Source organism: Coregonus clupeaformis, chromosome 13 (genome assembly GCF_020615455.1).
Source record: "Coregonus clupeaformis isolate EN_2021a chromosome 13, ASM2061545v1, whole genome shotgun sequence".
Taxonomy (NCBI): Eukaryota; Metazoa; Chordata; class Actinopteri; order Salmoniformes; family Salmonidae; genus Coregonus; species Coregonus clupeaformis.
Window position 1 is genome coordinate 16,608,714 of NC_059204.1, and position 16,250 is coordinate 16,624,963.

A 16,250-nucleotide genomic window follows, 5' to 3' on the forward strand; every position below is an offset into this window, starting at 1 on the left:
TAACATAAGCCATGGCAAAATGTGTAGAATTGCAGGAAATCAGCTTTAAAACAGCAAAACAATTATATTGCCACCAACAGGAGGGACTCTAGAATTTTCAGTCAGCAACTGCACGCCCACCACCTAAGCCCCATTTTGATCCAGAAAATATCCTGCAGGATTCTCAAACTCTGGAGAGTCTTTATAGAGTGCTCCTAATATAGCTCCTCCTGGCCATGAGTCATTTGACGCCCTTCTACATTATATACTGTATACTCAGTTCTGCAAGGCCCCCACGCAAGGTCCGCATTTTGCCATGAGGCTGAGAGAAAATGTTGCAGTTTTAAATTAATTATATGTTTTTGGCTTATGACGTGTTCATTTGCTATCTGGGGAGGGGGTGGGGGGTTGAGGGGTTTGTGCTACACTAGTGTGAGCAACCCCACCCCCCTACACACACACTTTCATAGGCTCACTGACAGAGAGCTTTGACACATGTAGGCACATGCAAACAATCACATGACAGTGTTGATGTAGGCGGAGGTCAGGGCAGCCTGAGTAAGTTCCATGGCAGAAATCAGCTAAAGAGGGGTCATCACTAAGCTTAGGTCCCTGGGATTAAACACCTCTCTCTGCAACTGGATCCTGGACTACCTGACAGGCCGCCCCCAAGTGAGGGTAGGCAACAACACATCCGCCACGCAGACCCTCAACACAGGGGCTCCTCAGGGGTGTGTGCTTAGTCCCCTCCTGTACACCCTGTTCACCCACAACTGCATGGCCGCGCACGACTCCAACACCATCATTAAGTTTGCAGACGATGAGACGGCCTACAGGTAGGAGGTCAAAGACCTGGCAGTGTGGTGCCAGGACAACAACCTCCCCCTCAACATCAGCAAGACAAAGGAGCTGATTGTGGACTACAGAAAACAGAGGGGCCAAGCACGCCCCCATCCACATCGACAGCGCTGTAGTGGAGCAGGTCAAGAGATTCAAGTTCCTCGGTGTCCACATCTCTAAGGAATTATCATGGTGCACACACACCAACACAGTCCTGAAGCGGGCACGACAATGCCTCTTCCCCCTCAGGTGGCTGAAAAGATTCAGCATGGGCCCTCAGATCCTCAAAAAGTTATCCAGCTGCGCAATTAAGAGCATCTTGACTGGCTGCATCACCGCTTGGTAAGGCAACTGCTTGGCATCCGACCGCAAGGCGCTACAGAGGGTAATGCGTATGGCCCAGTACATCACTGGGGCCGAGCTCCCTGCCAGCCAGGACCTCTATACCAGGCGGTGTCAGAGGAAGGCCGTAAAAATGTTCAAAGACTCCAGCCACCCAAGTCATACTGTTATCACTGCTACCACACGGCAAGTGGTACCGATGCACTAAGTCTGGAACTAACAAGACCCTGAACAGCTTCTACCCCCAAGACTGATAAATAATTTGTTAAATAGTTAACCAATAGCTACCCGGACTATCTGCATTGACCTTCTTGCACTCTTTTGACTCATCACATACGCTGCTGTTACTGTTTATTATCTATCCTGTTGCCTAGTCACTTTATCCCTACCTACAGTGCATTCGGAAACTATTTACACCCTTTACTTTTTCCACATTTTGTTAAGTTACAGTCTTATTCTAAAATGGATTAAATTGAGCTCAGGTGCATCCTGTTTCCATTGATTATCCTTGAGATGTTTCTACAACTTGATTGGAGTCCACCTGTGGTAAATTCAATTGATTGGACATGATTTGGAAAGGCACACACCTGTCTATATAAGGTCCCACAGTTGACAGTGCATGTCAGAGCAATAAACAAGACATGAGGTCGAAGGAATTGTCCGTAGAGCTCTGAGACAGGATTTTGTCGACACATAGACCCGGGGAAGGGTACCAAAAAATGTCTGCAGCATTGAAGGTCCCCAAGAACACAGTGGCCTCCATCATTCTTACATGGAAGAAGTTTGGTCTTGTTGCCTATTTAAATCACTGGCCACTTTAAGAAATGGCCCACTAGTCACTTTAATAATGTTTACATATCTTGCACTACTCATCTCATATGTACAGTGGGGAAAAAAAGTATTTAGTCAGCCACCAATTGTGCAAGTTCTCCCACTTAAAAAGATGAGAGAGGCCTGTAATTTTCATCATAGGTACACGTCAACTATGACAGACAAAATGAGGAAAAAAAATCCAGAAAATCACATTGTAGGATTTTTAATGAATTTATTTGCAAATTATGGTGGAAAATAAGTATTTGGTCAATAACAAAAGTTTCTCAATACTTTTTTATATACCCTTTATTGGCAATGACAAAGGTCAAACGTTTTCTGTAAGTCTTCACAAGGTTTTCACACACTGTTGCTGGTATTTTGGCCCATTCCTCCATGCAGATCTCCTCTAGAGCAGTGATGTTTTGGGGCTGTCGCTGGGCAACACAGACTTTCAACTCTCTCCAAAGATTTTCTATGGGGTTGAGATCTGGAGACTGGCTAGGCCACTCCAGGACCTTGAAATGCTTCTTACGAAGCCACTCCTTCGTTGCCCGGGCGGTGTGTTTGGGATCATTGTCATGCTGAAAGACCCAGCCACGTTTCATCTTCAATGCCCTTGCTGATGGAAGGAGGTTTTAACTCAAAATCTCACGATACATGGCCCTATTCATTCGTTCCTTTACACGGATCAGTCGTCTTGGTCCCTTTGCAGAAAAACAGCCCCAAAGCATGATGTTTCCACCCCCATGCTTCACAGTAGGTATGGTGTTCTTTGGATGCAACTCAGCATTCTTTGTCCTCCAAACACGACGACTTGAGTTTTTACCAAAAAGTTATATTTTGGTTTCATCTGACCATATGACATTCTCCCAATCCTCTTCTGGATCATCCAAATGCACTCTAGCAAACTTCAGACGGGGCTGGACATGTACTGGCTTAAGCAGGGGGACACGTCTGGCACTGCAGGATTTGAGTCCCTGGCGGCGTAGTGTGTTACTGATGGTAGGCTTTGTTACTTTGGTCCCAGCTCTCTGCAGGTCATTCACTAGGTCCCCCGTGTGGTTCTGGGATTTTTGCTCACCGTTCTTGTGATCATTTTGACCCCACGGGGTGAGATATTGCGTGGAGCCCCAGATCGAGGGAGATTATCAGTGGTCTTGTATGTCTTCCATTTCCTAATAATTGCTCCCACAGTTGATTTCTTCAAACCAAGCTGCTTACCTATTGCAGATTCAGTCTTCCCAGCCTGGTGCAGGTCTACAATTTTGTTTCTGGTGTCCTTTGACAGCTCTTTGGTCTTGGCCATAGTGGAGTTTGGAGTGTGACTGTTTGAGGTTGTGGACAGGTGTCTTTTATACTGATAACAAGTTCAAACAGGTGCCATTAATACAGGTAATGAGTGGAGGACAGAGGAGCCTCTTAAAGAAGAAATTACAGGTCTGTGAGAGCCAGAAATCTTGCTTGTTTGTAGGTGACCAAATACTTATTTTCCACCATAATTTGCAAATAAATTCATAAAAAATCCTACAATGTGATTTTCTGGATTTTTTTAAATCAATTTGTCTGTCATAGTTGACGTGTACCTATGATGAAAATTACAGGCCTCTCTCATCTTTTTAAGTGGGAGAACATGCACAATTGGTGGCTGACTAAATAATTTTTTCCCCCACTGTATATACTGCATTCTATTCTATAATATTCTACTGTATCTTAGTCCATGCTGCTCTGTCATTGCTTGTCCATATATGTATATGTTCTTAAATTCCATTCCTTACTAGTTTTGTGTGTATTAGGTATATGTTATGAGATATTACTTGTTAGATATTACTGCACTGTCGGAGCTAGAAGCAAAAGCATTTCGCTACACCCGCTATAACATCTGCTAAACACGTGTATGTGACAAATAAATTTTGATTTGATTTGGAACCACCAAGACTCTTCCTAGAGCTGGCCGCCCGGCCAAACTGAGTAATCGGGGGAGAAGGGCCTTGGTCAGGGAGGTGACCAAGAACCCGATGGTCACTCTAACAGAGCTCCAGATTTCCTCTGTGGAGATGGGAGAACCTTCCAGAAGGACAACCATCTCTGCAGCACTCCATCAATCAGGCCTTTTTGGTAGAGTGGCCAGACGGAAGCCACTCCTCAGTAAAAGGCACATGACAGCCCGCTTGGAGTTTGCCAAAAGGCACCTGAAGGACTCTCAGACCATGAGAAACAAGATTCTCTTTTCTGATGAACCAAGATTGAACACTTTGGCCTGAATGCCAAGCATCACGTCTGGAGGAAACCTGGCACAAACCCTACAGTGAAGCATGGTGGTGGCAGCATCATGCTGTGGGGATGTTTTTCAGCGGCAGGGACTGGGAGACCAGTCAGGATCGAGGGAAAGATGAACGGAGCAAAGTACTGAGAGATCCTTCACGAAAACCTGCTCCAGAGCGCTCAGAACCTCAGACTGGGGCAAAGGTTCACCTTCCAACAGGACAACGACCCTCAGCACACTGCCAAGACAACGCAGGAGTGGCTTCGGGACAAGTCTTTGAATGTCCTTGAGTGGCCCAGCCAGAGCCCGGACTTGAACCCGATCGAACATCTATTTTTTATACATTTGCCAAAAATTCTAAACACCTGTTTTTGCTTTGTCATTATGGGGCATTGTCTGTAGATTGAGGAGGGGGAAAAAACAATTTAATCAATTTTAGAATAAGGGTGTAACATATCAAAATGTGGAAAAGGTCAAGGGGTCTGAATACTTTCTGAATGACCTGTACATATCTACCTCAATTACTTCGTACCCCTGCAAATCAACTTGGTACTGGTACCCCGTGTTAATAGCCAAGTTATCGTTACTCATTGTGTATTTATTCCTCGTGTTATTATTTTTCTATTATTATAATTTTTTCTCTCTGCATTGTTGGGAAGCAGAGTATGAGAAGGAGATGGACAAAATGTGTAAGTTTGATAGCAAATTCAGAGTGTCGAAAAGAGAACCCAGAAGGCCCATGTATAAAACAACTCTCACTGGATTACATCTACAAGCAAAGGACAAACACGGCATCCATGACAGAGAAACAAAGATGCAATGATTCTTGGAATATTGAACACTGTCAGTGTGAACTGGAGTGACATGACACAACGTCCCAAGAAAGCTGAACAGACGAAACACAAACGACAGAGGACCTTTTACTTAATCAAAGGAGTTCCAGTCTGCCGTGAAGCAGTCATCAATGTACACTATACATACAAAAGTATGTGGACATCCCTTCAAATTAGTGGATTCGGCTATTTCAGCCACACCCATTGCTGACAGGTTTATAAAATCCAGCACGCAGACATGCAATCTCCATAGACAAACATTGGCAGTAGAATGGCTTTACTGAAGAGCTCATCGACTTTCAACGTGGCACCGTCATAGGATGCCACCTTTCCAACAAGTCAGTTTGTAAAATGTCTGTCCTGCTCGAGCTGCCCGGGTCAACTGTAAGTGCTGTTATTGTGAAGTAGAAACGTCTAGGAGCAACAACGGCTCAGCCGCAAAGTGGTAGGCCACACAAGCTCACAGAACGGGACCGCAGAGTGCTGAAGCGCGTAAAAATTGTTTGTCCTCGGTTACAACACTCACTATCGAGTTCCAAACTGCCTCTTGAAGCAACGTCAGCCCAATAACTGTTAGTTGGGAGCTTCATGAAATGGGTTTCCATGGCCGAGCAGCCGCACACAAGCTTAAGATCACCAAGCGCAATGGCAAGCATTGGCTGGAGTGGTGTAAAGCTCGCCACCATTGGAATCTGGAGCAGTGGAAACGCGTTGTCTGGAGTGATGAATCACGCTTCACCATCTGGCAGTCTGATGGACAAATCTGGGTTTGGCGGATAACAGGAGAACGTTACCTGCCCCAATGCATTGTGCCAACTGTAAAATTTGGTGTAGGAGGAATAATGGTCTGGGGCTGTTTTTCATAGTTCGGGCTAGGCCCCTTAGTTCCAGTGAAGGGAAATCTTAACACTATAGCATACAATGACATTCTAGAGAATTATGTGCTTCCAACTTTGTGGCAACAGTTTGGGGAAGGTCCTTTCCTGTTCCAGCATGACAATGCCCCCATGCACAAAGCGAGATCCATACAGAAATGGTTTGTCGAGATCGGTGTGGAAGAACTTGACTGGCCTGCACAGAGCCCTGACCTCAACCCCATCGAACACCTTTGGGATTAATTGGAAGGCCGACTGCGAGCCAGGCCTAATCGCCCAACATCAGTGCCCGACTTCACTAATGCTCTTGTGGCTGATAATGTGTCTGTAAATCGGAAAACACTGCAGCGGTGACCAACCTTGCTCCACTGAACCCTGATCTACTGGGTGAGGTGAGCAGACTTCTATTCCAGCCCAGCAATAGCACACTTGATTATAAACTCATTAGGTTTGATAAGTTGAATCAGGTGTGTTATTGCTGGGCTGAAACAGAACCCTGCACACCCAGCAGACCTCCAGCAGGGTTGGCCTGCTCCAATTGTAATAGGTTTATAAATTGTGTGTGATGTTTAACTGTATTTTTGTATACAACATTTGCTAGCAAAGGGAGGCCTACACCTATAACCCATGGTATATAGGATGTACCCTTCGTCTCATGGGACAGTCATTGGGACCTTTCTCTTCATCTGCAAACAGGCTTTCACAGCTTTCCATATCTGAGGACAGAAACATCACAAAGAAACAGGCTTCATTATACTCAAATAAGACAGCAACTAATATTATGTTGCTATTATCTCTCTGTCCTCAAAGTGTTCCCCTCTAGGGACTGGAACTGGAGAATCTTTTCATAATGTTCTCCCACAAAATGACCTGCCCTATCCAGTAGCCTACAATCTCCCTTTACTGACAGCTGGAGCTGCAATTTCACCCTTTTAAATAGCTGTTATCTACAAATGCATTTGGAGACTGTGTTTTTAATTGACAATGATAACATCAAGATATCTAGCTAACATGAAGTTAACTGGCTGATGACATTTAATTCACTTCGCTAAACAGTGTGTAAAGTTACCTAGCAAGCAGCTCAGTTGAGTTAGCCTACAAAGTGGCCTACTGACTGTAGCCAGCTACCTAGCTAACTAGCTAATAATACATTGTTTCACATTTAAAAAATGTATTTACTTACTTGAATAGGTTCTCCCACTGCCTCTGTTCGTTGGGACCTTGCAAAAACGAAATAATGAGCAATCTTCCCAATTTCTTTGGTGGTAGCAAAGCTCAGCCAGCAGCCATGTGGACAAATGGAGACAAGGTAAAAAGTGTGTTTGTCACCAGAGTGGTTTAGAACATGTTGTGACGTTTGACTTTACAAGCGTAATCCACTTTCAATTGAATAAATATAAATTGCACTGTCGGCCACACTTGATAACTTGAAAACTAGCACTTGAAACTAGCATACGCAACAACTCTAGAAAATGTGTGCTATTTGGACGGAAAACACAGCACCCCTTCTACGGGCGTGTGGGGGTAGGGTTCTTGAAATGGAACATCCAATAAAAATGTTGCTTCTGGGTGCCAGCAGACCATTCAAACAAAGACAGTCCAGTATGAAGATAGGCAGAAACTGCTTCTCCAATAGAAATCCCTGATAACGCTTGTAGGCGATGTCATGACGACGTTGGCTAGTAGTGCTGAGCAATTAACCGAAATGTCTGTTATTTTTCATTTTTTAAACAACTAATCAGTTAAATTATTTTAATTCCATTTCGTTCAGGGTTTTTTCTGTGAGCTCAATGCGCAGTTTCTCTAGAGATAAATCAGATCAAGCCCGAACTGTGTGATGTAGTAGGGAGTTGTAGTTTCCAACAGACCAATATTCTACATAGTTTAGCGCAGAAACATGGTAATTAACTACAATGACCATAATCCATTGCGTGCCTACTTGTCCGGTCTGTGTGGGGCAGACACGGAGAGAAGAGACCGAAAAACGTGCGATCGAGAGGATAGAGAGCATTTGCTTCGGGAGATATCCAGTGATTGACTTTGACTGAAATAGGTGCCGGTCCTCATTTTGGGTGCCAGTACTGTTTATATTTAGGTGCAGGAGCTCGACATAATAATAATATTCTATAGAGGTCTCAAGCAGAAGAGCATTTGAGGTGCTGGTACTCAGCTCCAGTGAGCTCCTGCCCAAGCCAAGCACTGGAGGTACTGTATCTATTGAAGAACTATTAAAATAGTGATTTTGTTAGACAGCATAGGCAGCAGCTCTATAGAGATGAGATGATGGCTTGGAATGAAATAATAAAGTCATCAAATAAAACAAATGTAATATACACAACAACTGAAATAATATATTAAAGTAAAGTCATGTGAATAAATTATGGTTAATAAGTGATAAGCATTAATGGGCAGTCACTACCATCATTTGAGTTTTATTAATTGTTGTATTCTGTGTTGTTTCAGCATTCAACCCACATAATGCATAGTGCATTTAATGTAAAAGAACAAACAATTTAAACCGAAAACGGTGATTATTTTTGTAATAATCTAACCGAAATGTATGCCTAACAAGCCCAGTAGACCTGTATTTATTTTCCCAGAAACATGCAAGCATTTATTTGGCTGGAGGATGTCTGGTAGAAAGATGACACCAAATATTAAGGACAAGATGGCTACAGAAATGGCATTAATTTCAGCCCTACTATAAAAAGGACCACTTGAGTCTAATTACATCCAGGAGCAAATCCTGTTGCTAAGCTGGCTTTAAAAGCAATGCTAGAATTATTTCTGGTTATGTGCAAATAATATACTGCCAGGGTCAGCATTATAATTTGCCAGCAGTAAGCTATGTGGAAAATGTGAGCTCTCAGCCCTGACTGCAAAACCAAACCGCCCTGGTTGATGGTTAGATTCCTTACTTATGCACTACACACACACACCACACACAAACACCCCCCTTGGGCCACTTCTTATGCAATCATCATCATCCTCAGCACATGCCGCGTGTCTTCAACTGTTCTACTCAACATCCGACAGCAGTACTGTTAGTGTTACAGGTTCTCTCTGTGTGAGACTTGTTTACTTGTACACAGTCATAGGCACCAGGTATGGATTGACCAGTCAGCTCTGCTTGACATCCATACCTTGGACAGCTCCAGGTCTTCTTGGTGCAGGGATGGCTCCCCTTCACTGGTCTCACTGCGGAGGCTGCTGCTGACTCCATTCCATTCACTGGTGATGGGAGAAAAAAATTTCTCAGAAGAATAAACCAGAGGTGCACAACATTCGTTTTATACAGTGGAAGTCCTGCTGGATTTCTGGTTCTCCCTGGCACTCAATTGGCATTGCAGCACACTGGTCACTGATCGAAAGGCAAGGATGAAAACAAGCATACATTGCAGCCTTAGAGCACTAGAGTTGTGTACTACTGGTATGTAGACAGTACAGTACTGAGTACATCATCTTCAATAGGACATTGTTTGACAACTGTTAGCCCCATGGTGGTCACTCTCCTCATGGAATTATAACTAATCTGCATCTGTACACCTTCAGCTCCGGGAACATGGGGGATATTAGACTACACACCGGCGGAAGAATGAGGGCTAACAGATGGGTTTATTGCCATACACCAGATAGTACTGTGTTGATGAAAATTGTGTACTCATTGGGCCTCCCAACCAAACACACTTCTGCCGTGTCATTTGTTTACCCAGCAATATTGACAGCACACTCTTCACTGAGACATACAGTGCCTTCAGAAAGTATTCACACCCCTTGACTTTTTCCATATTTTGTTGCGTTACAGCCTGAATTTAAAATGGATTCAATTGAGATTTTTTGTCACTGGCCTACACACAATACCACGTAATGTCAAAGTGGAATCGTTTTTCTACATTTTTACAAATGAATTACAAATGAAAAGCTGAAATGTCTTGGGTCAGTAAGTATTCAACCCCTTTGTTATGGCAAGCATAAATAAGTTCTGGCGTAGAAATTTGGTTAACAAGTCACATAATAAGTTGCATGGACTCACTGTGTGTGCAATAAGTGTTTAACATGATTTTTGAATGACTACCTCATCTCTGTACCCCACACATACAATTATCTGTAAGGTCCCTGAGTCAAGCAGTGAATTTTAAACACTGATTCAACCACAAAGACCAGGAAGGTTTTCCAATGCCTCGCAAAGAAGGACACCTATTGGTAGATGTGTAAAACATTTAAAAGCAGACATTGAATATCACTTTAAGCATGGTGAAGTTATTAATTACACTTTGGGTGGTGTATCAATACAACCCAGCCACTACAAAGATACAGACGTCCTTCCTAACTCAGTTGCCGGAGAGGATGGAAACCGCTCAGGGATTTCACCATGAGGCCAATGATGACTTTAAATCAGTTAAGAGTTTAATGGCTGTGATAGTAGAAAACTCAGGATGGATCAACAAAATTGTAGTTACTCCACAATACTAACCTAAATGACAGAGTGAAAAGAAGGAAGCTTGTACAGAATAAAAAATATAATAATCTTACACTTTGACATTAGAGTATTTTGTGTAGATCGTTGTCAAAAATGTGGAAATAGTCAAGGGGTGTGAATACTTTCTGAAGGCACTATAAGTATGAATCCTTCCCTGACTCAACCAGTTTGACATGTATCAAGTTCCCACAAGTCTCAAGGGGGCAGCGATTCTCAAAAGACGGCACCTAGGCATTTGCAGCAATACGGAGTATCGACATCCTCCTACATCTGAACTGTTTCGTACAGCGTTTTTGCCATGTAAAAAACGCTATCATTCCATAAGACAAAAGTAGCCTAAGCGTTTAAAATAAAAAATGTATTATTAAAGTTTATTACGGCCCTACTCTATCAGAGCAGGCAAAAACGAAAATGTTTGTTCTATGGCGACCAATGTAGCTGTGTGAAGAGGGTTACTCTAAACCACTCAATTGTTTCTCCACTGTGACAGATGGTCAGATGTGTGCCAGTTCTCGCACTCGCCACTGCCTGGCACGTTAACAATTATAATGCTGTTTACTTTGCCATTAAAAGCAAATGAATGTGGTTACATTGTATGTATGTATATATATATATATATATATATATATATATATAAAAACAGCGAAGTAGATACATAGAAACAGAATGATAATGTTAGATATCGAGAGAACGGTTAGCTAGGCCTTCAATGTAGATGGAAAATATAACAGATTGCGTCCACTGTCTCTGCCGCTCGGGTCAAAACTCTGGTCCTCGTGCTTCACATCATAGTCAAGCGCGGTTTTGATACAATCTTGTAATAACTACAATTAAAACCATGACATTGATGTATCGTTATTGTTACAATGTTAACCTTGTGGTTCATACCTGATGTTGCTTTCCTCTGTTTTCTCAGGGTCCTGCGACTTAGTTATTTGAAAAAGTCTTGAAAAGTTTCGGCCGATATCCTCCTGCCATGAACTTTGTCGTTTCATGTTTGACATAACGGTTCTGAAAAAGTCACATCTGGACAAGGAGTTGAATAGCTTCGAGTCCCTGAGGTAACCCCGATAAAAATGTGTGAAACTATAGTTTCGTCAATTCCTTCATGTCTCGTCTCCTTATGGACATAATTATGCGCTCTACTCCAGTCCAACCCCTACAACGCTGTAGCATAGGAAATGGGGGAGGAGCTAGGCTACTTGGCATATTGAAATGACGTGTAATTTTTCGTCATACAGTAGAAGTAGCATGGCAAAGCTATGCCCACTTTGCGTATTCCCTAATTGCCATATGTCCATATTCCCACGGTACTCGAATCCTCTATAGTGATGATTAGTGACTGACTAGGCCTCCAAACGAGCTTCAATGCCATACAACAATCCTTCAGTAGCCTTCAACTGCTCTTAAACACTAGTAAAACTAAATGCATGCTTTTCAATCGAACGCTGCTAGCACCCGCCCACCCGACTAGAATCACCACTCTCGACGGGTCTGACCTAGAGTATGTGGACAACTACAAATATCTAGGTGTCTGGTTAGACTGTAAACTCAACTTCCAGACTCACATAAAGAATCTCCAATCCAAAGTTAAATCTAGAATCGGCTTCCTATTTCGCAACAAAGCCTCCTTCACTCATGCTGCCAAACATGCCCTCGTAAAACTGACTATCCTACCGATCCTTGACTTCGGCGATGTCATTTATAAAATAGCCTCCAACACTCTACTCAGCAAATTGGATGTAGTCTATCACAGTGCCATCCGTTTTGTCTCCAAAGCCCCATACACTACCCACCACTGTGACCTGTACGCTCTTGTTGGCTGGTCCTCACTACATGTTCGTCGTCAAACCCACTGGCTCCAGGCCATCTATAAATCACTGCTAGGCAAATCCCCGCCTTATCTTAGCTCATTGGTCACCATAGCAGCACCCACCCGTAGTCTGCGCTCCAGCAGGTATATCTCACTGGTCATTCCCAAAGCCAACACCTCCTTTGGCCGCCATTCCTTCCAGTTCTCTGCTGCCAATGACTGGAACGAATTGCAAAAATCTCTGAAGCTGGAGACTCTTATCTCCCTCAATAACTTTAAGCATCAGTTGTCAGAGCACCTTACCGATCACTGCACCTGTACACAGCCCATCTGAAATTAGCCCACCCAACTACCTCATCCCTATATTGTTTTTAATTTGCTCTTTTGCACCCCAGTATCTCTATTTGCACATAATCTCTTGCACATCTAGCATTCCAGTGTTAATACTATTGTAATTATTCTGCACTATAGCCTATTTATTGCCTTACCTCCATAACTTGCTACATTTGCACACACTGTATATATATTTTCTGTTGTATTTCTGACTTTATGTTTTTTTTTTACCCCATATGTAACTCTGTGTTGTTTTTGTTGCACTACTTTGCTTTGTCTTGGCCAGGTCGCAGTTGTAAATGAGAACCTGTTCTCAACTGGCTTACCTGGTTAAATAAAGGTGAAATAAATAAATAAATAAAAAAAAACGTGTGGTAGGCTATTTTGCATTGTAACATATTTCCAGTGGTGTAAAGTACTTAAGTAAAAATACTTTAAAGTACTACTTAAGTAGTTTTTTGGGGTATCTGTACTTTACTTTACTATTTATATTTTTGAAAACTTTTACTTTTACTTCACTACATTCCTAAAGAAAATAATGTACTTTTTACTCCATACATTTTTCCTGACACCCAAAAGTACTCGTTACATTTAGAATGGCTAGCAGGACTGGGAAATTGTCAAATTCATGCACTTCTCAAGAGAACATCCCTGGTCATCTCGATTGCCTCTGATCTGGCGGACTCACTAAACACAAATGCTTATTTTGTAAATTATGTCTAAGTGTTGGAGTGTGCCCCTTGCTCTCCGTAAATAAAAAAACAAGAAAATGGTGCCATTTGGTTTGCTTAATATAGGGAATTTGAAATGATTTATACTTTTACTTTCAATACTTAAGTATATTTGAGCAATTACATGTACTTTTGATACTTAAGTATATTTAAAACTAAATACTTCTAGACTTTTACTCAAGTAGTATTTTACTGGGTGACTTTCACTTTTACTTTTCTATTAAGGTATCTTTACTTTTACTCAAGTATGACAATTGGGTACTTTTTCCACCACTGCATATTTCATCTATGACTTTATCAATGTAATATTTGATTTATTACCTTTGAAAGGATTTATGAGATGTTTATTGGCAATTTCAGCATAAAAGCACAGAGAAAATGTATGATAAGATACTGGAATGTTGCATTTAGGCCTACAGTTAATTAAAACCATACTTGAGGACTATACTGTACACAGTATTCTCATATCAAGTCACAACCTGTGGTAGGTTACACTGTAGCTGAAGGGTGTCCTATGGATGTATTGTAGATTATGCCTTTGCATTCCGAAGGATATGAAACAACCAAATAAACTGAACAAAAACACAACATGTAAAGTGTTGGTCCCATGTTTCATGAGCTGAAATAAAAGATCCCAGACATTTTCCATATGCACAAAAAGCGTATTTCTCTCAAATGTTGAGCACAAATTTGTTTACATTCCTGTTAGTGAGCATGTCTCCTTTGCCAAGATAATCCATCCACTTGACAGGTGTGGCCTATCAAGAAGCTGATTAAACAGCATGATCATTACACAGGTGCACCTTGTGCTGGGGACAATAAAAGGCTACTCTAAAATGTGCAGTTTTGTCACAACACAATGCCACAGATGTCTCAAGTTTTGAAGGAGTGTGCAATTGGCATGCTGACTTCAGGAATGTACACCAGAGTTGTTGCCAGATAATTTAATGTTAATTTCTCTACCATAAGCCATGTCCTTATAGAAAATTCAGCAGTACATCCAACCAGCCTTACAACCTTAGAACACGTGGAACTACGCCAGCCCAGGACCTCCACATCCGGCTTCTTCTCCTGCGGAATTGTCTGAGACCAGCCACCTGGACAGCTGATGAAACTGTGGGTTTGCACAACTGAAGAATTTCTGCAGAAACTGTCAGAAACTGTTTTAGGGAAGCTCATCTATGTGCTTGTCGTCCTCACCAGGGTCTTGAACTGATTTCAGTTTGGCGTCGTAGCCGACTTCAGTTGGCAAATGCTCACCTTTGGTGGCCACTGGCACGCTGGAGAAGTGTGCTCTTCACGGATGAATCCCGGTTTCAACTGTACCACGCAGATGGCAGACAGAGTGTGTGGTGTCGTGTGGGCCAGTGGTTTGCTGATGTTAACGTTGTAAACAGAGTGCCCCATGGTGGCGGTGGGGTTATGGTATGGGCAGGCATAAGCTACAGACACAACTGCATTTTATCAATGGCAATTTGAATGCACAGAGATGCCGTGATGAGATCCTGATGCCCATTGTCGTTCCATTCATCCGCCGCCATCACCTCGTGTTTCAGCATGATAATGCACAGCCCCATGTCGCAAGAATCTGTACACAATTTCAGGAAGCTGAAAATGTTCCAGTTCTTCCATGGCCTGCATACTCACCAGACACGTCACCAATGTTTGGGATGCTCTGGATTGACGTATAAAACAGCGTGTTCCAGTTCCCGCCAATATCCAGCAACTTCTCACAGCCATTGAAGAGGAGTGCGACGACATTCCACAATCAACAGCCTGATCAACTCTATGCGAAGGAGATGTGTCGCGCTGAATGAGGCAAATGGTGGTCACACCAGATACTGATTGGTCCACGCCCCATTTCTGATCCACGCCCCTACCTTTTTACATTTACATTTTAGTCATTTAGCAGAGCTCTTATCCAGAGAGACTTACAGTTAGTGAGTGCATACATTTTCCATACTGGCCCCCCGTGGGAATCGAACCCACAACCCTGGCGTTGCAAGCGCCATGCTCTACCAACTGAGCTACAGGAGGCCTTTTTTAAAGGTATTTGTGACCAACAGATGCATATCTGTATTCCCAGGCCTAATGAATTTATATAAATTAACTGATTTCCTTATATGAACTGTAACTCTTTGAAATTGTGCATGTTGCGTTTATATTTTTGTTCAGTGTATTTACTCAATACTAACATAAATGACAGCGTGAAAAGATTAGAAGAAAAAATATTTGAATTAATAAGGCATTAAACTAATACTGCAAAAAATGTAGCAAAGAAATGAACTTTTTGTCCTAAATACAAAGCATTATGTTTGGGGCAAATCAAACACATCACTGAGTACCACTATTCATATTTTCAAGCATGGTGGTGGCTGCATCATGTTATGGGTATGCTTGTTATCGGCAAGGACTAGGGAGTTTTTTTTTAGGATACAAATAAACAGAGTAGAGCTAAGCACAGGCAAAATCCTATAGCTAAACTTGGTTCAGTCTGCTTTCCACACAGGGGGACAAATTCACCTTTCAGCAGGACAATTACCTAAAACACAAGGCCAATATACACTGGAGCTGCTTACCAAGATGATATTGAATGTTTCTGGGTGGCCTAGTTACAGTTTTTACTTTAATCAGCTTGAAACTCAATGGAAAGACTTGAAAACGGCTGTCTAAATTTTTTAGAATTGTTCTTCTACTTTGGCATTACAGAGTATTTTGTGTAGATCGTTAACAAAAAAATGAAAATTGAATCCATTTTAATCCCACTTTGTAACATCACAAAATGTGGAAAAAGTCATTGAATACTTTCTGAAGGCACTGTATGTGGCCACATTATTATAGGATGACTTGAGAATGAGAATGATGATCCGCAACAGACAGCACATCTCAGCATCAGAAGTAAAAATCCAGAGACTTCCCCATTGCTGTGCCTTTCTAGACCTTATAAA

At 42.3% G+C, this 16,250-nt stretch overlaps 1 protein-coding gene across 3 annotated transcripts in view; it reads right to left on the bottom strand.

Moving 5' to 3' along the window:
* Nucleotides 1–11,570, bottom strand: part of LOC121579352 — a 79,649-nt gene extending 68,079 nt beyond the window's left edge. For all 3 annotated transcript variants that reach the window (XM_045224262.1, XM_041893874.2, XM_045224263.1), the window contains exons 1-2: nucleotides 11,314–11,570; nucleotides 9,089–9,176 (exon numbers count right to left, since the gene is read on the bottom strand). In XM_045224262.1, coding sequence (XP_045080197.1) covers nucleotides 9,089–9,176; nucleotides 11,314–11,429 — 204 coding nt within the window. In that variant the 5' untranslated portion in view covers nucleotides 11,430–11,570. The remainder of the gene's footprint in view (nucleotides 1–9,088; nucleotides 9,177–11,313) is intronic.
* Nucleotides 11,571–16,250: the final 4,680 nt, after the last annotated feature.